Raw genomic sequence first — 27,744 nt, 5'->3', positions numbered from 1 at the left:
GCAATGAACATCCTTATACCTATATATCTGAGCACATATGTGAAAACTTCTGTAGGCTAGATTCCTAGAAGTGAAATTTCTTGGTTAAGAGTAAGACTGCATAAAGTTTAAATTTTATTTCAGAGTAATGAATTGCCTTTCCAAAAAAGGTTTTCAGTTTGAATTTCCACTGGCAGTACAGGACAGAATGCACTTCCCAGAGTACTTACCAATTGTTGATATTATTTGCCCATTTTTCTGTAGCTTTGTTTATCTTTAAGTACTCTGTAAGAGTTTTAATATGTATATATTATATATATTATACACACACACACACACATACACATGCACTGGATATAAGTCCATGAGAGACATATGTCTTTTGAATAGGTTTTATATGTTCTTGCCCCATTTTACTTGCTTTTCAACTTCATTTTTCCTATCTCTTGGAAATATTTAAAATTTTATGAGGTCAAATTTTGTTAATCCTTTCTCTTGGGAATTGGGTTTTGTTGTTCACTTGCTAAGCTTCCTGAGACTTGTGTCAGTCAGCATACCTTTGGTTACAATTCACAGAGAACTCTCTCAGTTGCTTTAAACAATAAGGAAAAGGTATTACCTCTGATATCAAAAGTCCCAAGTTAGGGCAGCTCTAGAGTTGGTTAATTTGGTGGCTCAACAATATCATCAACAACCCTGGCTTTTTTCCCTCTTTAATCTTCATCTTCAACAAGTTGACTTGGTTAGCTCTTCTCATGGGAACTAACAGAGTGGCTGGCTGCTCCAGCTGGAGGCATGCTGGCCAGACACACAATGTGCAGCCTAGAGTCTCACCTTAAGAGTCCTTTCCAACCTTTCTCCCACACCTCAGCAGATAGCCTCTCATGTCTCATTGGCTAGAGTTACATCATATGATCATACCTAAATTAGTCACTAGCAAGAAAAACGAGTTTGCTACAAATGGCTAGACTAATCAGTGTTTACTTCTGAAATACATGGAAGAAGACTGAGCAATTGAACAAAATTGAGGTCCTACCAGCCAAGAAAAATGATCATTCAAGGGCAACCAATAGTATCTGGTAGGCCAAAATTATAAAGATATCTTTCTATATATTCTGCTAATAGTATATATATATGATATATTATCTGTGTGTACATATGTGTATGATTTCTAGCCTTTAATTCTGTCTAGAGTTTATATCTATGTCTTGTGAGGTCAGGCTCCAAATCAATTTCTTTCCCCTAAAAGGTGAGCCTATATTCCAAAAAACATAATTTTCATACTGATTTAAAATTCTGCCTTTATCCTAAATAGGCTTCACATATTTACGTAGATTTGTTTAAGGACTAATTATTTATTCTACTGCCATATTGGTCTAGTCCTGCCCTGTTTAAATTACTCTATTTAATTATTAAATTACGATGTGGAAAGACAAATACCTCCTTATTGTTTTTTCCTAGAATATTTTTGCATATTCTTAAAGATTTTATCTTCCTTTTGAACCTCAGAATTAGCTTGTCAACTTCCATTTTAAAAATCCTTTTACCGGATAGAAAGTTCAGAAATAACACACTTATGGTCAATTAATCTATGACAAAGGAGACAAGAATATACAACGAAGAAAAGACAGTCTCTTCAGTAAGTGGTACTGGGAAAACTGGATAGCTACATATAAAAGAATGAAATTAGAACATTCTCTAACACTGTATACAAAAATAAACAAAATGGATTAAAGACCTAAATGTAAGACTGGATACTATAAAACTCCTAGAGGAAAATATAGACAGAACACTCCTTGACATAAATCACAGCAATATTTTTTTTCAAACCAGCTCCTAGAATAATGGAAGTAAAAACAAAGATGAACAAATGAGACCTAATTAAAGTTAAAAGCTTTTGCACAGCTAAGGAAACCATAAACAAAAATGAAAAAACAATCTACAAAATAGAAGAAAATATTTGCAAATGATGCAACTGACAAGGAACTAATTTCCAAAATATACAAACAATATATACAGCTTCATATCAGAAAAACAAGCAACTCAATCAAAAATTGGGCAAAAACCTAAACAGACATTTCTCCAAAGAAGACATTCATATGACCAAAAGGCACATGAAAAGATGCTCAATGTCGATAATTATTAGAGAAATGCAAATTAAAACTACAATAAAGTATCACCTCACACCAGTCAGAATGGCTATCATTAAAAAGTCTACAAATAATAAATGCTGGAGAGAGTGTGGGAAAAAAAAGGAACCCCCCCTACATTGTTGGTGGGAATGTGAATTGGGATAGCCATTATGGAGGACAGCACGGAGATTCCTCAAAAAACTAAAAATAGACTTACCATATGATCCAGCAATCCCACTCTTGGGCATATATCCAGAGAAAACCATAATTTGAAAAGACTCATGTTCACAGCAGGACTATTTACAATAGAAGACATGGAAACAACCTCAATGTCTGTTGACAAATGAATGGATAAAGAAGATGTGGTATATATATATAGAATGGAATATTACTCAGCCATAAAAAGGAATGAAATAATGCCATTTGCAGCAACATGGATAGACCTAGAGATTATCATATTGAGTGAAGTCAGACACAGGAAGACAAATATCATATGATGTTGCTTATATGTGAAATCTTAAAAAAATACAAATTTTATTTACAAACTAGAAATAGACTCTCAGACACTGAAAACAAACTGTGGTTACCAGAAGGGAAAGATGGGGGGATAGATTAGGAGTTTGGGATTAACAGATAGATATTACTATATACAGAATAGATAAACAATAAGGATCTTCTGTATAGCACAGGGAACTATATTCAGTTTCTTGTAATAAGCTGTAATGGAAACGAATCTGAATATAGATGTACATATATATATGTATATACATATACACATATGTGTATGTATAACTGAATTGCTTTGCTGTACACCTGAAACTAACATTGTAAATCGCTACACTTCAATAAAAGATAAGAATTTTTTCGAAATCCTGTTACTTTTATTGTAATTGCATTATATTATTATATTAATTTTGAAAGAAGTTTTATCTTTATAAAATTTGGGTTTCCTCATTTCATGTCTTTGTATTTGTTGAGGTCTTCTCTTTTATCTTCCAGTAGAAGTCTGTATTAGTTGACCATAGTCTTGGAGTTCCCACAAACTGTCCCTAACTGTGAAAGACTTCTTCTGCACATGTTTTAGGATGTAGTTTCCTCTGGTTTTATTTCTCTGTGGATATTCTCTGTGGATGTTTCTCTCTGTTTTTTACTTTCCTCTGCAAATTTTGTTCTCTTGATTTTATTTTTCTTGTTTTCCTATGTTGGCATGCACCTATTCTTTCATAGAGAGATATATAGATGTGAATGTGATGATGGCAGTGGATATGGATACAGATAGACAGATATCTTTTCTGTAACCATGGGATTTTTAGGTAGAAGATAAGGTAGATTCCTGTGCTCAAGCTGTCATTTTGATTGACTGGCATTTCCTTATATTAACTGATAAACTGATTGTTGAGAAGTTTCAAGGTATAATGTTCATTTCTTAGACAAATATTGAGGGTCTTTTCACTTCTGCCCCAAAGTGCTTAAATGAAATGTATTTTGGAAGATAAGACTGTAATACACAAAAAGTTATACACTTGGGCTTCTGCTGCATACACCTAGACTGACAGGTGAATTGCAGTGTTGGTGACAAGTAGATGAAATGTGCCAAAAAGGCTCTTTTCTTTGTTGTAGCTTAAAGCACTGACAGATGCTACCAAATTAGCAAATGAAAATTTGGAAAGAAGCCAGCTAACCGCAGAATCTTTACAGGATTATTATTGGCAGATAAGGTAGGTTTTATACCATTCATGTATTCATCAAGCATTTACTAAGTAACTTCTTTAGACAGAGTATTGTACAATGCTATTGAAGACATAAGAAAATGACAAAATCTTTACTCTTCAGGTAATTGAAGCAATAATTTCAACCTTTTGTAAAGACCTATTTTTGTGTAAAAATGTATCACAGAGGTGTCACATGGAAGTAGTTGTAGTTTTAATATCTATTTATTTAAAAAAACGATGAAAAACTACTATGGGTTTACTAATACTTTTCAATTGACTTGGATTATATTTATCTCAAGTGTTTGTATATATTTGATAATTAGTCCACACGCACATATGTGCAAGATATATTATCATTAATTCAGTCTAAAGATCATACTCAAAGAGCATATAAGTGTAAGGACCTTTGTTAAAAAGTGGTCTACAAGTTGGGAACCATTGGCTAATAGACAAGATGAGATACTAGGAAAGAATGAAATAACTGGAAAAATAATTCCAAGACAACACATGATTATGTGTCATGGAATCTCCAAAAGCAGGAAAGCTCACTGGGAGATACTTATTGGGTAGAAAATTAAACTGTGTACAAAGAAATTACAGCTATCTGTCTGTGAAATTATTTGATAGTTAAAGAACTTCCCTGACTCCCTGCCCATTTACCTGAAGTGGTTCTACAGACTCTTAACCACTAGAGGCAAGATGTTTTAAATAATTGGTTTCCCAGAATAACCTAGTTAAATGCAAACAATATCACTTGAGAAGGTTGACATATGCCTTGTACAAGTACTGGCACATAGTGAGCACTCAATAAATATTAGTCAAATGAATGAGTGAATGAATAGAATGGAATTAATCAGTATTTACAAAATAATAAACTAGTATTATTTATAAGATTAAAACTTAAAGCAAAGAACAGTCATTGGCCATAATGACCACAGAATAAGGAAGGACAGATTGAGAAACAAAGAATATGGTAGATATGTAGGTCTCAACAAACAATCACGTAATGATGTAGTGATGTTTTATGGGATATAAAAACACAGAGAGAGTTGAAATATAAAACTTCTAGAATGGAGTAAACAATGGAGAAGGGTAAGTGTGATTAAAAATACTTGCAGTGACCAAGAGGAGAGTAAAGGTAAAGCTTAACATTAGACTTTGATAAATCAAGGACTTAGATTCTAACTTACAATCTCTAAAGGAAGAGGATGAAAAGATACAGCTTTCAAATCAATGGAAGAGGAAAATGGGATAATGAAAAATACTCAAGCAATCAAAAGAAGGTTAAAAAAATAGAGAAAAAGGAATATAGAAACAGATGAGACAAGTAGAAAGTTTAAAAGAAAATGGTAGAATTAAACCTAAATATATCTAAATGGGTTAAGTGATCCATTTTTACCTAGATTGATAGACTGGATTAAAATAATTTTTTAAAAATCTGATTATGTTATTTATATGTTATTTATTAGCACATAAGGATATAGAAAGAGAATAAAAATAAGAGAAATAATATGCCATACAAACACTAACAAAAGAAAGCTGGCATAGTATGATAATATAAGGTAAAATAGATCTTTAAGGCAAAAAGCTTTACTAGAGATAATAAACCACATGAGAATATATGATTTAATTCACATGTGTGTACATACACATAATATACATATAGCATACAATAATATGGCTTCAAAATATATAAAGAAAAATTTGACAAATACAAGGAGAAATAGCAAATTCACAAATGTGTGGGGCAGTTTTAACACACTTCTAGTAATTAATGAAACTAAAAACAACAAAAAAACTCAGAATATAGAAGATATGAACATGATTAATAAACTTGACTAATAGGTATATTTGCAGAATATTGCACCCAACAACTGCAAAATACCACTCTCTTCAAGAACATACGGAACATTTACAGAAGTTGACCTTATGTTATCTCAGTAAATCTCAAAGTCTCAATATATTCAAAGGATTTAAATCATTCAGTGCAGAAACCCAACACAAAAATACAAAAAAGGTTGCTAGGAAATCTCCATATGTTTGGAAATTAAGAAATACATGTCTCAACAATCTGTCAGAGAAGACATCATATTGGTAATTGGAAAATATTTTGAATTTACTGATAAAAAATTAATATGTATCAAAATTTGTCGGAGCTAAAATAATTCTCAGAGGAAATTTTATTTAATTACATAGAGAAAAAGAAGGGGGGAATGCATGAGCTAAGCATTCTTAAGAAGTTAGGGAAAAGGATAGAAGAAATGAAATAAAAAGAACAGAAGTTAGTAAGAAACCTAGGATAGAATCAACAAATCCAAAAATTTGATAAAAATTGATAAACTCGAGCAAGGCTGATGAAAAAAGAAACAGCACTAATACACAATATACAGTATCAAGGAAAAAAAAGGGGGACATTACTACCGATGCTGTATACTTTAAACACCTTTATGTTAAAGAATATAAACATTTACATGAAAAGGACAAATATCTACAAAAATGCAACTAACTAGAATATATCCAAGATAAGGAAGAAGAAGGGAAAAAAAAATATATAATTCAATAATTGTTAAAGAAATCAAATGAGTAATTTGAAACCTTTTGGCAAAGAAAACTCCAGGCTCAGATGACAAAACTAGAATTCTATAGAATATTTAAAGTGGTGATTCTCAAAGTGTGGTCCCCAGAGGGCAGCTTCAACTTCACCTGGAAACCTGTTAGATATGTGAATTGTCAGGTCTACCACAGACCTCCTGAATCAGAAATTCTGGGGGTGGGGCCTGGCAATCTGTGTTTAACAAGCCCTCAGGTGATTCTAATGCACAATACAGCTTGAGAACCTTTGATTTAAAGATAACTTCTATTTTTCAAAAACTCCCAAAGAGTAGAAAAAGACCACATTCTCAACTTAGTTTATGAGGTTATTTTATCTTTGAAATTAAATCCTAACAACAATACAGAAATTTTTGCAGCCTAATTTCATTCGTGAAATAGATACAAATACGCTGAACAGAATTTTATCAAATAATGTAAAAGCTAGGCTTATTCCAGGAATGCAAGGATGATTTAACGTTAGAAAATCAGTTGGGGCTGGGAAGGGATAAGTTTGGGAGTTCGAGATTTGCAAATGATAACCACTATAAATAAAAACAGATTAAAAAACAGATTTCTTCTGTATAGCACAGGGAACTCTATTCAATATCTTGTAATAACCTTTAATGAAAAAGAATATGAAAATGAATGTGTGTATATATATATATAAAATGTGTATATATATATATGCATGAGTGGGACATTATGCTTGACTAGAAATCGACACATTGTAACTGACTAAACTTCAATTAAAAAAAGAAAAGACAGAAATGCTGAAAGACAAAGGGGGAAAAAAAAGAAAATCAATCATTGTAATTTGCCATACTATATGTGTTTGCAAAGTGAAGAAGCCAGAATAAGCATCTTTAAACAGTATATTATTTCAGTATCCAAATAATCTGCTCCCTACCCCATCACGCAAAGTATCTCAAAACTTGAAGCAATGGTTCTATTTGTTAATCTGGAAAAAGTGTAATAAATACACTACAGAATGTCCAGAAAATCTGGAAATACATGGATTTTAGCAGAGCTAAAATGTGAAAAATCTTTAAGTAAAAGAGGCATGACTCTCTAAAAGGAATTTCACTCTCTATATCAAAATGTGAGTAAAATGAAAAAAAAAAAAAAAAAAAAGCAGAAGGTGGGGGATCCAGAAGAGTAAGTGCAATACATTCTTCTAGGCCATTTTTAATGGCTTACAGTCTAAGCCACTAACATATTTTTGATCTACCATTGTTATTGTAGTAATACAAAACAGCTCTATGATTTAGAAAGAAAAAAGGACTTCTCCCTTCTACACAGTATATTACGGACTTGGAAACAGATAAAATCCCTTCGACAACGGCAAGGGTTTACAAGTACCCTAATAAAGTTACAGTTTCAGAGGTGAGTGGCTGCTCTATTGTTCTTGTAGGTCTCCTCAGGAGCTGCCCACGAATAATTAGGAATTCACAGTAACTGGGAAAAAACCCAGAAGTTAGACAACTATTTGATGTAGTCAACAAAGGACTTGCATCTTGAATATATCAACAGTACTTACAAGTTAATAAGACAACTCAATTTTAACATGGACAAAAATTTGAACAGAAAGTTCATTAAAGAAGGTGTATGGATGGCAAATGAACATATGAAATGATGCTCAACATTATGTCAACAGATAAATGTAAATTAAAACCACAGTGGGATACGGTACACCCTTTTTAGAATGGCAAAAATCCAAAACAAAAAGAGAAGAAAGGAAAAAGTCAAATGCTGGCAAGGATGCTGATAGGCAGGGATTCTCATTGATGGCTGGTAGGAATGCAGAATGGTACAGCCACTTCAGAAATGGTTTTGCACTTTCTTATAAAGTTAAACATAGACCCAGCAATCATACTTCTAGGTGGAACATATAAGTCATAAAAACATGTCTACAGAGGAAATAGTTACAAATTTAAAACTTGATTTGTTTATCACTTAAACTATTTTTGTTTTAAGCTGTGGAATAACTGGTTCCCTCCCACAACCCATTGTCCTGGGTCTTTTGTTTCGCAAAACTATGAAACATTAGTATAATTTCAAGCAATTAAGAAAGATATTTAGCTTTGCTAATTTTTTTCCCTGCTGCATGGTTTTTAACAGGAGTGCTTCTGACAGTTTCTAAACCTAACGCAGCATGGAATTTTGTTTATCTTAGATTTCTGAATTCATGTAAACTTGCTGACTTGGCCCTAATCTTTTACACCAGGCTAATATACCCAGGCATTATGAACCCTCTTTCAGAAAAGCAGAGCCGCAGGTGCCATAAGCTTGTTCAGAACTGGCTCTGGACCAATATTGCCTGCCACCTAGCCTTATTCTCAGTTCTAAACTCCAGTCCCACCGGAGGCTCTGCATTTGTTCTTTTTGATCTTTAACATTCAACTTTCCCAGTGAACTTCGGCTTGGGCGGCCTCTCCACATTGCTTCCACAGACTTCCAACCCAAACCCCCCAGTTGGCCCCAGCAGGACTAGCTAGCCCCTACTACCCTAAAATGGGGTATTTAGCTTGAGCTAAGTATCATTCTGATCAACTAGAAAAGATGTTGGAAGATGCTCCTGGGAACTGCATTTCCTGGCTAAGTTTGTTACTTGTGACCTCACCACAAGCCTTCACCTTGTGTACGTAACTGAATAAGCTTGTAGCCAGGCCTACGGGAAAGACAGTACTTACAACAGGAAGACCTGGGACCTAGACACGAAGGTCAGATTGTCTTTTCTTCCTGTGTTTTGTTTTGGGTATACTGAAATTGATAAGCCTTTGAGATATCCCTAAAAAAGGAATGAAAGGGCAGCTGGATGTATGGTTTGTGCTAGAAAGAAAAACGTGGAATTCTGTGGCAGAGTAACAGTAACTGAAGCTGCACCAGTGCATGGAACTGCGTAGGGGGAGGGTGGAGCGGGAGGTGAGGAGAGCGCCGGGAGCTAAGTCTTGAGAAGCTGTTTGGATGGCTTGGCAGAGGAGGGGCAGAGAAACGCCAGCGAGACTGTTTTGCCACAGCGACAAAGAAAGGGGAGTATTTTAACTAGGAGGGAGTAGTTAACAGTGTTTAATGCTTCTGAAGAATCCGTTAAGTCTAGGACTAAAAGTGTTCATTGGACTTCCTCACATGGAGGTTACTGATCGAGAAACTAGAGCAGGTTTTATGAAGTGATGGTGGCAGAATGAAGTAGCAGAATCATGGAAGATAGAAGGGTTAGCTGGTGGCAGTAGTGGCAGTAGTAGTCGTTAGTGACGCTAACGGTAGCAGCAGTAGTAGTCAGTGGTGGTAGCAGCAGCAGCAGTAGTGGTGGTGGTGGTGGTAGTAGTCAGTGGTGGTAGCAGTAGTAGTCGTTATCATATTGACAATTTCCTTAGACTGTACAATTTTTGTTGTTAAGAGATTGTGTGTGTGTGTGTGTGTGAGAGTATTGGCAAGATGACTAACAACTCTCAAATAATTGCATTATTTCTGCTTTAAATAATTCTATTATTAATTAGGATGAAAGTGAATAAATGTGATGAACAAAAACAGGAAGAACTGTCAAAAATGCCTGAGACTAAGAAGAAAACTGAAGGAAAAGCATTTAAGAATGGGGAGAAACAGGAGGTATTTATATTGCAAAATAACATTCAACTCATCTTAACTAGTTATAAAATATTTAATTGGCAAAATAGGGAATCTTGGTATTTGTAACAGTTACCCAACAAAATGAAAAATATAAGAAATAAAAGTTTAATTGTTAAGAATAATTGTCCTAAGCAATGAACTTACCTTGTAAATTATATATTTGTTTTTGTTTCTAGAGCTCTTCTTATTTAGCTTCAGAATTTGATGAAATGGATATTGAAAGAATAAAGCCACAACTTTCTTTCACAGCAGAATTAACAGACTTATCCAGGTGTTCACTGTAAGCATTTTTACAGGATTATTTCATTAATATATATTGTCTAGTAGTTGTGTTGTTTTTAATAATGTTAGATTTCTTAAATGAGTATATGCCAGGCACTTTGCTAAGTTTAAAAAATATATTTGCATATTTAATTGCCACCATAGCCCTATGGTATTATCCTCATCTTAAGGATGGTGGTCACACTTGAAATTCATGACTGAGGTGGGACACTAATCAGTTTGGTTTGATGACTGGTTTTTGTTTTGCTCCGGTAGTAATTTTTGTTGAGGTATAGATGGTGGGATATAAAGCCACTGTAAAAAAATGAGATTATGTGGTCGCCCTTGCTTGTTAAAGGAGGACCCTCATGCTTTCATAGAAAGGACCCTCTGGGGAATTTTCTACTTTGACAGGACAAGCTTCTTTCCTTCCCAGCTGTGACTTCTTCCTTGAGCTTTAAGGTTTTCCCCCTGCTCCTAGGACGTCCATGCGTAAACAGGCATCATGCCGATCCCCACCCCTCCCACCTCTGGGCCTTTGGATCTCATCCGCCTTAGGGAGGATATGGCAACTTGGAGCCCTGAACTAGGCACAGCTTTCAGCGTCTCTGTCCCATGGGACACTCCGTACCAGTTTGTCTTGGAGTCTGTGAATGGGCATCATTTAGCAGTGCTGGAAGATATGCTGCGTAATAAATATTTGTGTTCACTAAATGAATAAATAGGAGCTTAAAGTTTTAAATGAACACAAAGAGTAGCAGAGACAAAGGCACAACTATCATGACCTTCTCTCTGACAAGAGCAGTACAGCAGTGAAGCAGTGTTTTCTCTGTTCTGCATCTACTTCCAAAAAGGGCCCGAGATAATTTATTATGCAAGACACACATACAAAAGGACCGTCTAAATGAGGATAAGAGAACAGGAGCCATCAGATGGAAGTTGGAAGTAAAGAGGAGAAAGAGAAGGAGGAAGATATTTATGTTGGAAATCCTAGGCTAGAACTTAATGAAAGTCAAGGCGAAATATGATGCTTTATATCTTTTCAAAGTTATTGCTATCATGTGGCATGGCTGTCATTATCCATTTAAAATGTCCTGTGGAGTAAGAATTGATTCTCCACAAAAGAATAATATACTGTTATCAAGGATAGAGATGAAAGGAGTACAGGTATTAAAGAAAAATTAAAAAGAGTTTACAGGAGAAGAAAAAGGCAAAGTTTCATGAAAATAAACATAATCCTGAATTAACAAATCTGCGTAATCAGTTCATAAGCTCACTATTTAGACTACTTTCAGAGGGCAACGTAAAGGACAAATTTTACTAAACTATTTGTTCGAAGGTACTTGAGAGGAAGGTCAAAAATAGCTAAGAGGGAGATAAAAGAATATGTAATCTTTTGTCCCCTAACCTTCTCAGAAGATAAGAGAGAAGATGGGCAGGTACGGGGGGCAGGGAGATACGGGGCCCATAGGGTCATTAGGGTGGAGATAGGAAGGGGGTTTTATGTTTCAACCTAGGGCTTATCGTCCAACCGGTCTTCTACCCTCTGAAAAAGAGGATCGAGGATCAAGTCTTAAACATCATTAGGTCAGTTGTCTTGCCGCTGAGAAGACATTCAATAAATGTTGGCTGAGTGAACGAATGAATGAATGGATGGAAGACTCTGTTTAGGAGTTTCATATCATTGAATGGATCCATTTTTGAAGTGTTTTCATAGATGCTCCAGGAAAGTAACCTCACTAGCTTGCCTGTCTGATCTTTGGGTTCAGAGAAAGAACATCCTGGAGAAAAAGGCTTTACAACCTAAAGCCCAAAGGGATTCACAAAGACCTTTAAGAGGACACAGCAAGCCTGTTGACTTAGAGCCACCTCCTTGAAGTTACTGTTTTACATGGTGTGTGTGTGTGTGTGTGTGTGTGTGTATGTGTGTGAAAATATTTTTGAATTCTTGATTCAGACTCTCCTACCCCCGTTCCTAAGTCCCTCAGTTTTCTCCTCTCCTAAGACATCTTATAGTGGGTAAGTGCTATAGTCTCTTTAAGTTATAATTTAGTAAAATCAATAGCTGAATGATTTATACTACCCTGATTTTAGTCCTTTTTCTATTTTTGAGTAAGTATCTTTTTAAAATAACATTTGACTGAGTAAGAGTGGCTTTTATCCACATATAGAGAATGATATTGGGCTTAACAATGACATTTGTCCTCTAAATTGATCATGTTTTAATATGTTGAGGTACATTTTGAAAAGAATAATATTTTATATCTGGTTTGCTTTTCATGGATTCATTAAAAGTTTGTTTAACTTTTAGGCATGAACAAAAGAGGAGAGCCAAAATTCAGAAGCTTAAATATTTTATTAAAATACTGTACAACAATAAACAGGTTTCTTGCACTTCAGTATCTCCCCTACAGTTTGATTTTAAAGTCATGTTTCAGCAAATTTTCAATATTCAGTTAATATATTGGCCTGAAACAATTTGCTTGGAGGTATGCATTGTCATTTAATTTTGTATCTTATGTCATATGTAATTTTAAATTTCTTGTCAGATACTATTTATTATATGTGAGAAGTGATTTCTTTTATATTAAGAGATGACTAATCTATATGGGTAAATAAGATATTTATAACATATTTATAATTCATCTTTTATGTTATAACTACAAAATTATTTGATTTGTTCTAAATATTTCTATTCTTTCCTGCTGAAATTCTTACCAACCTTAGATGTGCAGCATTATTATTCATTTATTAGTGAGATGGAAGATGGTTGTTTGAAGTATGAGTTTTATAGCCATTGTGAGTGTTGATTTCTCCAAACTGCCTCCGCCCTGACTTGGGGTGATTTCAGTCTTTTGATATATTTGTTCATCTGTTTTCAAATTTTGGATCACTTAAAGAATCTGGTGAAAGAAGACACATACTCCAGACCCCTGATCCCTGCCCAGAGACCCCACCGTAAGAATTCCTGCACAGACAGAAAAAGAAAATAGGATGATGGAGAAAAATCAGAGACAGTAAAGGAGTCTAGACAAGAAGTCTTGGTGACTAATATAAGGGTTAAACTTGCATCTAGACCTGAAGGAAAAGTTAGGAGAGAATAAAGATTTGTGTATGTGAGTGTGGGGTGGAGTTTGAGGAGTAAGGAGAAGATTATTATTACAAATCTAAATCAAAGTTATTGTTACAGTGCCTAAAATAATTTTGAGCTATCCCTGATCAAAGGCTGTATTCATTCTGTTCATCTGTGCTGTCAAGTTATTATCTTAAAATGTACCTCTGTTGAAATTCCTATTTAAAAATATACTGACTGTACTTTCCTACTACTGTACCAAAAATAAATTTTGATATAATAATGCAACCACTTGAAGTTTAAAAATCTGCCCCCTTCCCAAAATAGATAAATACATATTTTGAATCCTTTACCATCTCATCAGTTAGCACATAATCCTAACAAACTAAGAGTCAGGGAAAGAAAGGAATCCTGTCTAGGGATAAATCGTACCATTAGCAGCTGCAAAAATTGCAAAATAAAGCTATATGCCTTAGATCAGCAGATTCTAATCTACATTTCTAATTTACTTCTCACCATTCTTCTTTATTCTTTCCTCATTTTTTCTACGTTGTACTTTCAGTGAGTTATCAACTGTTTCTTTTACATTTAGGTTTATGAAAAAAGTAAAAGGACAACCTTACTAGCAAAACTATATTTACCTTTACTTAACAACACAGAGCTGAAAAGCAAAAGTGTTTTGGAATATGTAGAGTTTAGCTCTGATGAGCTGGTCATACCTGCATATGGAGAAGTAGGAAGCAGTAAGTTTATTAAAAGTATTTCTTCCCCACTATTTCCTTCATGAGTTCCATTCCCTAAATGACCCTTGTTTATATGAGTAAAGAATCCTATAGTTATGGTATTAGGTTAAAAATGAATTAAATTCTCCTTCCAGACATTAAACTAACTTTTAAAAACTGTCTTGAATCAGATCTTTGGGAAATCTAAAATTTGGAATTAGTCCCTGTGCTTTTTTCAGGTCATCTGAGACAAGAGCACTATGCTTTCTAGTATGTGAGCTCTGCTCCTGCGTGGGTGGACTGCTTTGCCTCTGCCTCTCCTTTAGTAGAGCCTGAAGGTGCTCTGGGACATGTTGACTCATCTTTCAGTTGCATAGGGGAGGGGGAAGAGTAGGAAAGAGAAAGGAAGAGAGAAAAGGGGAGGAAAGAAGAAGGGATGTTTTTATTTGTTTTTTGTTTTCTTTTTTTTACTATTTGATACATTTTTATTGAAGTATAGTCAGTTTACAATGTTGTGCCAATTTCTGGTTTTCAATTGATTTTAGTCCTCATGCAATTAAATACAAGTCAGCATGTCTGACCAAACACTGTAGTTCCTCTCCTTCTCCCAGCTCCCTTCTCTTTCACCTTCCTAGGGGTTTTGCAATTGCTGTGTCCATCTGGTGAAAAGAGAGTATGAATGAGTGAACAAGGAGGAGAGAGAAGAAAATAAGTAGGCAAAGAAACTGGGGAGAATGACAGAAAATGAGGGAGGAATATAGTCCACTTAGATGGAGTCCAGGTGAAGACGATCATTGGTTGTGGAGATCCAGGAGAAAAGACTCAAAGGGAAAAATTTAGGGAGCACGAAGAACTTGGCAGAAGGCCCATGCAGTATTGTTAAGCTGTCTGGAGACTGAGAAAGAAAATGAAATGAGGGAGAAAACTCAAGAATGTAGAGACAGAAGACACAGAGCAGCTCTTTTTCTGCTGTCAGTGTTTTTTTCTTGCTGGAAGCCACTCCCAGAAAGAATGGTTTAAAAACTACTAGTCAAAAGAAGAGGAAAATACAGATGTTCGTCTCTATATGTTCAGATAAATCTTTCCCTCTCTCTTTGGTAGTCCGTTTGAAGCAGTCTGCCTTGAAGAATCTTAGATGGGAGGCAAGGGAGAGCTCCAAGATTAGAGCCTGGGGTCAGCATAATCTGTGTTCCTGGGGTTGCACAAGTAAAAGTTAGGAAAAAACACTACAATATGCTCAAAAATGCATGCTTTTTATGCCTTTTATAAACAGATGTGCCCTTTCTTCTTGAGGGAAATGGAACAGAAGAACTTTGTCTTTTGACATCAGGAAAACTAAGCTATTCTCTATCGTGGGCCTTGGATGAAAATGGCATTCCTCTCACACCTGTGTCACAGTCATTACGCTCTGCTTACTGCAGGTAATGAACGTTCATGCTTGAAAAACAATGCCGGTCCTCAGCAAAGCATCACACAAACCTACAAAAGGGAAAACTCTAAGAACAGGACAAATGGTTTAATTTACTTGGACGTTGCTTTATTTTTTATTTGTGCTTATATGTATATAATATATTTATATATTTTATTTATAATAAAAGTTATAAAGTTTTAAATAAAGTCAGTAAGTTTCTTTATATGTAGGAGAATGCATCTCTTTGGTGCTTAGGATTAGAGTCACATGGATGATGAGAGAGGCAGTTCCATAGCCCTTACATTGTGGGCAAAAGCCAAGACTCCCAAGGATTTTATTTCTGGGGACTTTATATCTCCAAGTCACTCTGGATTATGAAAGAATCATTTGTGCGTTATCAGTTTGCTGGAAGAAATTGTTGGACATAGAAATTTCATCCAAGTCCCAGGACTTTCTAGAGGAATTGGTATTTTCTAGACTAGACCCACAAACAGGATTACTAGAAATACAGTAAAATTCTATAAAAATGATAATGCTGGCTTTTATATTGTGCCATGTTTGAGTTAAATGATAAATATAAAGGTCCAAATAGATTTCATCATTTAACAATTAATGAATGATGATAACAAATAGATAGCCTTTCCCCTCCCCATCTAAACAGATACTTTTAAAAAACATGGCTATATCCAACTGTATGACATTATGGGAAAGGCAGAACTATGGAGAGAGTAAAAATGTCAGTGGTTGCCAGGGGTTAAGAGAGAAGGATGAATTGCAGGGCACACAGGATTTTTGGGACAGTGAAAATACTCTGTGTGATACTGTAATTGTGGATACGTGTCATCACATATTTGCCAAAACCCACGTAATGTAAGTCAGCAAGAGTAAACCCTAATGCAAACCATGGACTTTGAGTGATAGTGATGGGTCAGCACAGGTTCATGGATTGTAACAGATGCAACTCTTACTGCAACAAACATAGTAAATAAATGCAGGATGTTGATAGTGAGGCTGTGCATGTGTGAGGAGTAGGGAGGCTTGCAGAAACTATTTTGTCATTAATTTTGCTGTGAACCTAAAACTGCTCTAAAAAAATAGTCTGTTTTGAAATTAAAATAAACTAATATTAAAAAAAACATTGCTATAAATAACTTGGATTAAACAGGAAATGAAAACTGAGATTAGAGACTATTTTTAAAATAACAATGAGAACACTGTCTATAAAACCAGTGGCATATAGCCAGTGTCGTAGTGAAAGTCCCATCAGTGCTTTTCTTGGTAAATAAGAAAGAATTTTAGAGAAACTAGAAAAAAAGACCTAAACTAAATGTCAGTGGTACTCAACAATTGATGTTGAGGAAACTGAGGTAGTGGTTGTAGATTACTTATCAAGAAGTTTGACAGAAAAAGAGACTGAAAATAAGAGAGATAACAGTATCAAAGTATGGATTTCTTAAAAATTGGAGCAACTCTTATGTTCTAAAAAGAAGTGATGAAATCCATGGGAAAAGAGCCAGAATATATTAGAAAGAGTATGAGATCCTTCAGAGTCAGGGAGATGATGAACTAGAACACAGGTGAGTAGCTGTGGTTCTAGAGAAGAAGAAATTTCAAAGCAGAGAATGAGACAGAAATCACTCTGCAGACAGAGAATAATTTTGATGGATGTCCTTGTTTTGTTAAATATATAATGTCATCTTCTTAGAGACCTGGAGGAAGGCATTTTAGGAGAAAAATGGACAATTAATAAAGGTAATTCATTTTGGAGCTAGTGAATAAGCTTTTAATACGCTGAATCATTATTTTCTTTTGTTTCTTAGTATTTCCCTAGCATGGTCCCAACTGCAGCTGTTTTTAATCCTTGCCTCATACTATTCTTTGCCTTTTTATAGGAGTCAGATGTTTGTTCTCACTCTAAAGCTGTTATACAAATAATTTGGAACTTTCCCTGGTCCCTTATAGGATTCTGCTGACATATTTATTTCCTTTTCTTACATTGTCTTCAACTTTTCCATCTCCCTATGCGCTACATATTTTATATCCAAGAATCCTTCTGGGCTTTAACACAAAGAAAAATCCAAATATTTGATTAAACCCTGAAAACTCTTTCTGTTTGTTTTTCCTGTCCAGGTCCTCATATGCTGGTCTGCACACATTGCCTCCACTTTTTATTCATACATTTCCTCCCTAACCCCACTCAATTATTCCTGAAAGCTACCAAGGCCCTTCTGGCCATATTCATTGGCCTGTCCTCATCATTTTGCTTCTTGAAGTCTTCTCTCATAGCTTCTGCGATGCTGCACTTAACCATTCCAGTTACTTGGGAACTCAAGTTTACAAAAGATGGAAAGCAATTCTGTGCAAGATTGGGACAGATGACAGGTTTCAATAGGGAGTGAATTGCAGGAGAGGTTTTCAAAGTTCAGAGCCCTTTCTGAAGTTAATTAGAAGTAAAGCTTTACAGCTGGAGCCTCTGAGATCAGAGAGGGAAGTAATAGAACTCTCCTCCACAGCTCTATAGTTGTGGGAGCCCAGGGACTGGTGATGAGCAGTGGGTCTAGGAACCTGGGATGTGTGCTCCAAAAGGCAAGACTGACTTCTGAGAGTCAGAGCATGGAACCAGAGGAGATCGTAAAGAATTTGTTTATTCACCAATTCAGTCACTCATCCACTCATTTATTCACAACTGCTGACAGAGCTAGAGATAAAGCAGTGAACCAAAAATCTTAGAACGTTTTAATACCACATTAAGCACACCCCTCCAATCTCAGTTATTCTTGTGTAGAGTATTTGTTTAACACAGTTTTGAAACAAACATGTTTAGTCTTTGTATATCTGAAAACATAATTTTTCCTCATTCTTTTTTTTTCTTTTTTAACTTTATTATTTTTTAAATATTTTTTATTGGGTTATAGTCATTTTACAAGATTGTGTCAAATTCCAGTGTAGAGCACAATTTTTCAGTTATACATGAACGTACATATATTCATTGTCACATTGTTTTCCTCTGTGAGCTACCACAAGATCTTGTATATATTTCCCTGTGCTGTACAGTATAATCTTGTTTATCTATTCTACATTTTGAAATCCTAGTCTGTCCCTTCTCACCCCCCTCCCTCTTGGCAACCACAAGTTTGTATTCTATGTCTATGAGTCTGTTTCTGTTTTGTATTTATTTATTAATTAATTTTTTTAGATTCTACATATGAGCAATCTCATATGGTATTTTTCTTTCTCTTTCTGGCTTACTTCACTTAGAATGACATTCTCCAGGGACATCCATGTTGCTGCAAATGGCGTTATGTTATCAGTTTTTATGGCTGAATAGTATTCCATTGTATACATATATCACAGCTTCTTTATCCAGTCAGCTGTTGATGGACATTTAGGCTGTTTCCATGTCTTGGCTACTGTAAATAGTGCTGCTATGAATATTGGGGTGCAGGTGTCTTTTTTAACTCGTTCTTAAATGATAGTTTAGATGGTCATAAAATTTGAGGCTGGTATTTATCTTCCCTTAGCACTTTGAAGCTACAATTGTATTATCTTCTGGGATTCATCATTGCTGTTTGTAAGTCGCTGTCAGTCTAAATGTTGGTGTTTTGTAGACAGTCTGTCTTTTCCCCCTGGTAACTTTAAATTTTTTTGCTTAATTCATAGAGACAGAGACAGAAGTTGAGGGGAGGGAGGAACGGAGAGTTATTATTTAATGGGGACAGAATTTCTGTTTGGAATGATGGAAAAATTCTGGAAATATAGTGATGATAGTTGTACACCACTGTGAGTATACTTAATGACGCTGAATTGTATTATTTGCTTAGCATTTGGTTGTGAAGGAGGGGGCCGAGAGGACAGAGAAATTTTGCCATAGCCCGCAGCTAAACACCTTTAGGGACATCTGGGGGAATCATTATAGCAAGGGCAGGAGTTGTTCTGAGGTTTTTATTAGTTTATTATGAGGCAGCAATCAGGAGACTACCTCAAAATACAGTTATGACCCAGTTTGGTTTTGGCTTTAATGGGATAATTTACTCTCCCTAATCTATTCTTGAACATTTAAGCTGTAGCTCAGCCTTTGTTCTCTAAGGGACTTGGGCTAAGATTCTTCCCATTAGAAGGAAAATTCGATACATGATGATGTTGAGGGTGTTAGGCCCTAGAGATTTCTTAGGACAAAGACATTAAAGTAGTTCATATGTGAGGCCAGACATAGGAATTAAAGAAGGGAAGAATACTCAAACTTTACCTAGTTGTAGTTTTGCTTTTATCCTATCATACCAGGCATTGGCTTTGTTAGCAATATCTTCCAAAGATTCATCAATAAAAATATGAATAGATGCTAATGGAAAGTGGTATAAAATGTGTATCCATATTTGGGCTGACATTATTGAATCTGAGTCAGAACCATATTTCTGGAATCCTAGTTTATGGACTGGAACTTTTCTTGAGTACTTTATAGAAAGGATCTTAAAAATCTTCTTATACGAATTGCTGTAATTCCACATGAGGAAACAAATTATCTATAAAGAGAGAGATGAAATAACTGGGATAATTGGTGGCTGAAAGGAAACCCTTACTGTTTAGGGTTGAATTCCTTCTGCACTTGGCCTATAGTTGAGTTCTCTAAGGCTGCATTATGAATCTAGCCTGTCTTTTATAATAAGCTCTCTAACTTCCAAAGATGGCCTCACATGACCAAATAAAGATATTCTTCTGGCACGTACTTCTAATTAATTGTATCACATACTCTATATTATGTTTTAACTGTAAAGATACAACATAAAGATTATTTTTATATTGTGGACTTTAAATAGTAAAGATGAATATTTACAGATTTTACCCTTAAGAAGCTTACTTGTCTCTTAAGGGAGGGGATAGACATTTATCAAAACACTAGGATACAGGTTAGAATGTGACAAGAACCAGGAGAGGTATCACACCTAACCCTTGTGTTTTATCCTTAATGCAGGGGATGGATAAGTTTTATCTTTAAATACCTGGAATGGGTAGGTTTTACCCCATATAACCTGCATATTATATGCAAATTCACAAAATATTTTTCTTTATATGTTAGCGTGTTAAGGAATGTAAGTGCAAGAGGTGTTCCTGGAATTCCGTGGCGTATTAATGCACAGAAGCTTTTTGAATGGGCAAACGAAGTCAGAATTGACCCCAATAATCCAGAATATTCTGATTTAATGGAATTTATTATGGTAAGTTATAGCAAATATTTGTACTGTAAATATATTCTGTTTCTCAAACTCTACCCTCTTATATGCCTCCACAGTTTGTAGTATATTTTTCTAGGTACTAGGAGACATTAAAGGTAAATCTGAGGACAAATACAGTTTTCAACCAGTTTACAGCATTGTAAAGGCAGCTAGAAAATTCAGCAACTGAAATCATTACTACCTTAGGCCTGATGACTAGTACTCTGCCACTGTTTAACAGCCCTCAGAACATCCTGCAGAATAACCAGGCTGACATCCGTTGTCCATGTACTGAGTGCCAGCCATGTTATTAAATCCTGAGGATTATAATGATTTATAGACACACTCAAAGACTTCACTATTTGTTCACCTCTCCTCCTCTTCCTTACAGCCAACTGAACTGCTCTGTGTGCTCCAAACATGCCTTATTCATATCATTCCCTCTGCTTCGGAGGGCACCCAAGGCAGCTGTCTTACCCACCCTGCAAGTCAGATAAATGAGTTTTTTCCCCCTAGCTCTCATGTTAACTTTTTTTTTCTTTTTATAAACTCTTGTGGCTTTAATATCTTCTGCCTTTTACTCTAGTTATTCATTCATGTGTTTTATCTTTCCTTGTGGAACTACAGCTAATGAATCTTTGTCTCTCTTATGGCAACTAGCATGTTTCCTTGCATGTACTCACATTTGCATTTATTGAATAAAGCAGTGCATAAGTAGATTATTGTCTCTCCAGTTCAGAGCTCCCAACTGATGTGCTGAATTGATTGTATGTGTATAGAAATACTGACCCTCTCTCGACTTTTAGGGCAACCAGAAACAAAAAGTGTCATCTTTTAACCCAGTATGCAATACAGATGTTTTCATTTTCTACTTAAATCATGACCAGGAAAAGGTTGAGAAGCTACAAAGGCTGGATTCTTTTTTTTTCTTTTTTTCTCAGATTCTATCTCTGTACAAATTCAGTTGCTCCATTTCCTATTTATATTGCAACTCTCATAGCTCACATTTGAGGGGGGAAACTATTTTGAAATAATTCTGAATTTTAAAAAATTAATATTTTAAGTAAGGGTTTTACATTATTTATGTTTTACAGTACATAAAACATAAAGGACAGGATATGCCGAAGTATTTTCGTCTTGAACAGTTGCAAGATGAATTTAACTTTGTTTCTGAAGAGGAAATGAAAAAGAGCAAACGTTTCCAGCTATTACAACTGAGAAATGCAGGTCAGGTAGATGTTTCCCTTCTGCAGCAGATGCCCCTCTATGACAGAGAGATTCCGGATGTAGTCTTCCAGGTACTAGGTTTCTATTTGCATATAGCTTATTCTGTGATAAGTTAATGTTTTGCTGCTCTGAATCTATGTTAATTCCTTTCTTTTTATCAACTGATAACCTGTAGACAAAAAATTTCCCCTTGTCTTTAAAAGACATTAGAAATGTACAGATCTCCAGATTTCTTTGCCAGTTAGTTGTTATTCAAACAGCCTATTTCGCAGCCAGAATGCTTTAAGTATATTCTAAATTTTTGTGAATATTGTGTTTTTTTTTAAATTATAAAATGCATCAACAATTTAAAAGCAATTTGGGGGAATAAGGGAGAGAAAACACTACCACGTTAAACTTACACTTGATTGGAAAGCACATCTCAATTTCAGGAACTTTAAAATGTGGAAACAAAAAAGAGAAAGGAAAATTAGCCTTATGCTGTGTGGTGGTGGCGTGCTGGAGCCTGCTGGCACCAGCTGGTGACGGCCTATTGTGCATGTCTCTTTCCAGCTCCACCCTCAGTGAGTTCATGTTGGTTGCTTTAAATGTGTTGCTGGGGGGCTATTTCCACCATAAATCAGCAAATGCTACAAATTTGGGCTTCCCCTCCCACTCCCAGAGAACTGGCTGTTGAATACTTACCAGCACACTGCTAGTCTTAAAAGAGCGGAATTATAAGCGCTAATTCCTAAAGAAATAACCAGCTGTACTAATCCTAGCGCTTGAGCTTGCTAAGACATGGTTCAAGAAGAAACTAGTGTTCCATCTCTGAAGAAAATGCCTGCGCAGTAGAATTACCACTGTAGGGTGATGTCAGCCAACTTAGATAAAGATACCAGATTCAGATGAAGAGATTCATACATCTTACGAGTCAGAAAGAGTGAATGCCTTATACTAAAATAGGTTATGATAGATTTATTAATATAACTCTGGTGAATTATTGTCAATTGACAAGAAAAAATGGATAAACTCTCTGATACTTTTCATTTTTATTCTGGACTGAAGGGGAATTGCAATAAGCCACTTAACATTAAAAATAGTAGAAGTTATTTTTTAAAATAGTGTGTGTTTGTTCTTGTTGCTGTCACTCAGCCGTCCTTTAGTTTTTTATATCCTAATTTAGAGGAGACACGAATAAAACTATGCAGGATCATTACATTTAAAACTCAAATAGTAGTGGAAAGACACTCATGGTCTGAACCAAAGGGATCATCTTAGAATCTCTTCTGGTGTTACTCAGAGGTGAAAGAGGAAATGTAAGTCAATGATTCTTCAATGACGATGCCATGGCACCACCAGTTAGCACATATGACTATTATAGTCATATACAGATAGGATTTGCAGACAGCTTATTATTTTTGCAAACATGGGTGACTAGAAATATATGTATTCACAAACAGACCAGTTGGTATTTGGCTTTGGAAAGCATTGCTCAACTTTTAATTATGATTCATCTCCTGTTTTGAGACCATAGGAATTTCTGTTAGTAAACTGCAGGGGGAAGGCCTTGGCTCAGAATGGCTGAAAAGTTACTCGGTTTCCTCCTGCTGTTTCTCTTGATGATTGAATCCAGTTCTACAGTTTCATAAACTGCTTTGGGCAATGCACAATGCTCAGCATAATTGGGGATATAACATCATAAAAAAGGAACAATTTCTGCTTTTGAAATGAGGGGCTTTGCTAACTTCCCCTTTCTTATACAGACTATTTATTTGGAGAACAGGAAAGAAAGGAACCCAGTTCATTTTCTGAGGTTTGCTATGACCTTCATACCAAAATTGGGCAATGAAAACAAGAAATGACCATTTTAGGTCAATTTCACTTATGAGCCTAGATGTAAAATTGCTAATAAAATGTTAACAAACTGAAAAGCAATATATTATGTGTAAATATATAATTACACACCATAACCTAATAGGGCTTATTTCCAGATAACAGAGCTAATTTAATTAAGGAATCTATTAAATAATTGACCACATTAACAGAATTAAGGAAGGAAAAAAAGATGCTCCCCTTAATAAATGCCCAAAAGGCATTTAATAATTTGCTCATTCATAATAAAAGCTCTTAGCACCCTAGAATCAGTAGAGAACTTCTTTAAACTGATTAAGAATGTTTCAACATTTTGGGTTTTTCTGCTGATACAAAGTGCTTTGAAAAGAAGTGTTTCCAGTAAGTTGTAGAATTGAAGGAGTGGGGGGAGAGATAAGGAGGGACCATCTACACCCACTGGGTGATTAGATTGAGTTTCAGATTTAATTAGCCAAGGATGCAGAAACATACAGAAGCAGGGCAGAACACAGGGCAGGACAGCTGCAAGAAATTTTGATGCTGGTTTTTCCTGGGCTCTGTGATGGGGAAAGTAAGCTTCTTGTGACATGTCCACATACAGTAGGGTTTTGCCAGAGCCAACAAAACAGGATAAAATAGAACAAAACAAAACAATCTATACAAAATAAGCAAGGTTTATTACTACTACCCTAGAAGAATTAATACGTACGAGGTAAAGGCACTTCCATTTAAGGGAATGTTTACAAACATTGGAATCTTCTGGTTCTTGAACCTAAGTCAAGGTCATTAAATAGAGACCATAAAATAGAGCCAGTGCCCAAGCGTCTCTGAGCAAATTCTCTGTCTCCAGCTTTCCAGCATTCTGTAAAACCTGTTCCTTATAATCTGTTCCTTAACTGTGATTCAGTGCATTATTATCTGTGTGGCTCTGAAACTGTTTGGTATAATGCTCACCATCAGAAATCAATTTCCTCATAGGCTCCTACACAAACATTAAACTTAGTGGCTAAATATCAGTTTTCCCATTAATCTCAGCAACATAAGGATGTCCACTATCATCTCTACCAGTAAGAGCCAATGCATTAAACCAGAAAGAAGAAAGGAAAGAAGAAAATTAGAATTGGAAAAGAAGAGACAAACTATCCTTGTTTGCAGAAAATACATTTGTCTACATGGAAAATAGAATCTACTGTGACAGCAAACTGTCACAACTAATGAAGTTGTTGAATAAAATATCCATATTTAAGCATGAATAGCTGCTTCTTTTATTTGAAAAGGAAAACTGTACCCCTACAATGGAAAAATCTAGTTGTCACCATCTTGACTCAGTGATCCAACTTAATCTTATTAAGTGTGGTAGGCAGAATAATGGCTCCCTAAAGATGTCCACTCCCTAACGCCCAGAATTTGTGAATATGTTATGCTACATTGCTTAAAACTGGGGGATTATCCTGGCGTTAAGTGGCACCACAAGGGAACAATCAGACAGATCTGAAATGTGAGACAACTGGCTACCAAGTACAACTGTTTTTCTCTGTACATTTTGATCTTTTTAAAGAGTCATTATCTTTTAAAAAGGAGGCAGAGTATTCTAGATTAAAAGAAACTGAAGACACTTAATCAAAGGCAGCATATGATCCTTAATTAGATCCTGGTGTTGGGGGGCAGGGAGCAACCATTGGTGAAATTTGGTTATTAGAATACTATATAATATTGATAGTTGAATATTAGATATATTGGGAAATTGTTAATTTTGTTGTCTGTGATTCTGGTGGTGTGGTTGTGTAGAAGCATGTCCTTAGTTTTTAGAGATAATGCTGAAGTAATTATTTAGGAAAGAAGTGTCATGGTGTCTGACTATATGCCATGCACTTTGCAGATATTATTTCAGTTAAATCTCACAACAATCCTGTGACATAGGTATTGTTATTAGTAATAGTAATATTATTATTACAAAAGAGGAAACTGAGGTCTGCAGTAGTTAATCAGCTTTTTGCCAATCCACCCCAGAAAAATTAATTTCATTTAGTAAATGGCAGGGTCAACCCGAATCTGACTACGGCCTCCAGAGCCCACTCTCTGGGCCGTTATATCGTACTACTTCCCATTTCTTTTGTTTCCAGCAATTGCCAGGTAAATGAACGCATGAAGGATAGTTCTCAGTTGTCTTCACATTTTCTTATAATTTTCTCAACTGCAAATTTTTTTCTCAATCATTACTGTTTTAGAAGATGAATAGACCTCCTTCTAGGGGCAAACAAAATATAGTCCTAACCGTTCTTAGCTAATTCTCAGTGGGAGAACCTAAAAGAAATTCTCTTCTTTCTTCCAATATCTCCTACACATGAACTGATACGAGTAGTTAATATTTTATTGCAGCATATATATCATATCTAAATTCTGTTACATTCAAGAAGTGAAACTAATTTAATTCTCTGTTTATAGGAATATGAAAGCCAGGTGGAGAAGGATATGTCCATTTCAGATGTGAATTCTATTATTGCACAAAGGATTAATTCTGTCAATTTTCTGAAAAAGGTAACAACAACAAAATAGTACTATCAATATGTTTGCATTTACTTTTGTGAAAACTGGTCTGCTGGATGCCCAGTACTGTACTCTTCCCAGAGAGTCAGCTGTTAAGATACATTGTTGATGCAACAGTTACTTCAATTGATGGCAAACTCATGGTTAAATTATATCCCAACTTTTTCCGTTTAAATGTGGACATTAAAGACTTCCCATCGCTTTTTGACCCTAAAATTCACTTTGAGAAATAATGCCAGCTTTTGCCTGAATCCCTAATTTTTTAAATAATTCATAAATAACTCCTTAGACTACAGCAGTTCAGGGGATGAAGGGATGGAGGAGCTACTAGGAGACAGAAACTATTAGAGGAAGACAAATGAAGACAAATGCAAAGTCAAATATTTACCGCACATCCTAACAAAGCCTAAAACAGGTTTGAGGTGGAATCCAATTTCACTCCTGATTTCTTTCCACTGACCCCTCATCACTCTGCTGCAAGCTTCTGGAGTGCAGGAACTATAAGTCTGCAATGCCCAGCACAGTGCCCTTCACTCAGAAAATGTTGAGAAATGTTTGAGCAATTAATGAAATGATGGATAAAACTGCAAGGCTACGGAGGTTTCTAAGGCTTATTCAAGAGTATAATCTACATCCTTTGCTGTAGAGCACCAGAGCAGTCAGTCTTTTGGGGTAACTTGAAAAGAAGCAGAGAGCTATGGAAAGATCTAAGAGAAACATACCAGATCCCTCGTGGAGACAGGTGGGAAGCAACCTTGAGCAGCTAGGCAAGCGTGTGAAGACCTGTTCCGGCCACCCTCTGCATTTTGGGCAAGTAACCTATTCAGTGAGTCCCACTTCGTTCTTTTGTAAAAACAGACAATAAAAATGACTACCTTGCTTTACTTCTGAGGTAAGGGGTAAATGAGATAAAACCTCAAGCGCTGTGCTGGTTTGTACTGTGCTCCTGTGAGAGGGTGGTGCAATGCAGACCACTGTAGCTATGACAGGCCTGAAACAGCACCTCACTTTTATCACTGGCAGGTGTTTTTCCCACTCACCCTTGCTCCTCCTACACCTTCTTTATTGCTCCATATCTTAAAAAAAAAGTTGGCATGTGATTTAATAATGAGCTCTATGTCTTAGGAAATAAAGAGGTGTTCTTACTCATGAGAAAAGAACATATATCCTTCTTATGCCTTCTCTTCTTTTCCGTGTGTGAGGAAGCCCAGGATGGAGGGCGGCAGAGGATCAGGAAGGTGCTAAGAGAGTAAGTGTCTGAGGATACTTGAACTTCATATTAGAATCCTGGGAAGGAGCTTTAAGAAAATGAGACTGGGTTTCAGCTCCTTGTGAAGACAAGTTCAAGGGATAATTACTTTGATTACAGATTCTGGAATACTGGTTTGACACTGAAGGCCTAATAGGGTCATAGGTGT

General features: G+C 35.7%; 1 protein-coding gene across 1 annotated transcript in view; it reads left to right on the top strand.

Moving 5' to 3' along the window:
* The window catches only part of CC2D2B (coiled-coil and C2 domain containing 2B), a 79,518-nt gene that overhangs the window by 16,602 nt on the left and 35,172 nt on the right, over window positions 1-27,744 (top strand). Inside the window, exons 10-19 of the mRNA XM_074373114.1 lie at window positions 3,732-3,829; window positions 7,658-7,798; window positions 9,913-10,021; window positions 10,219-10,322; window positions 12,615-12,792; window positions 13,969-14,119; window positions 15,372-15,519; window positions 20,584-20,722; window positions 21,814-22,017; window positions 26,225-26,317. Of these exons, the coding sequence (XP_074229215.1) occupies window positions 3,732-3,829; window positions 7,658-7,798; window positions 9,913-10,021; window positions 10,219-10,322; window positions 12,615-12,792; window positions 13,969-14,119; window positions 15,372-15,519; window positions 20,584-20,722; window positions 21,814-22,017; window positions 26,225-26,317 (1,365 nt within the window). The remainder of the gene's footprint in view (window positions 1-3,731; window positions 3,830-7,657; window positions 7,799-9,912; window positions 10,022-10,218; window positions 10,323-12,614; window positions 12,793-13,968; window positions 14,120-15,371; window positions 15,520-20,583; window positions 20,723-21,813; window positions 22,018-26,224; window positions 26,318-27,744) is intronic.

The sequence above is a fragment of the Camelus bactrianus genome, chromosome 11 (genome assembly GCF_048773025.1).
Source record: "Camelus bactrianus isolate YW-2024 breed Bactrian camel chromosome 11, ASM4877302v1, whole genome shotgun sequence".
In the NCBI taxonomy this organism is placed as follows: domain Eukaryota; kingdom Metazoa; phylum Chordata; class Mammalia; order Artiodactyla; family Camelidae; genus Camelus; species Camelus bactrianus.
This window is presented reverse-complemented; position numbering and strand designations above follow the sequence as displayed.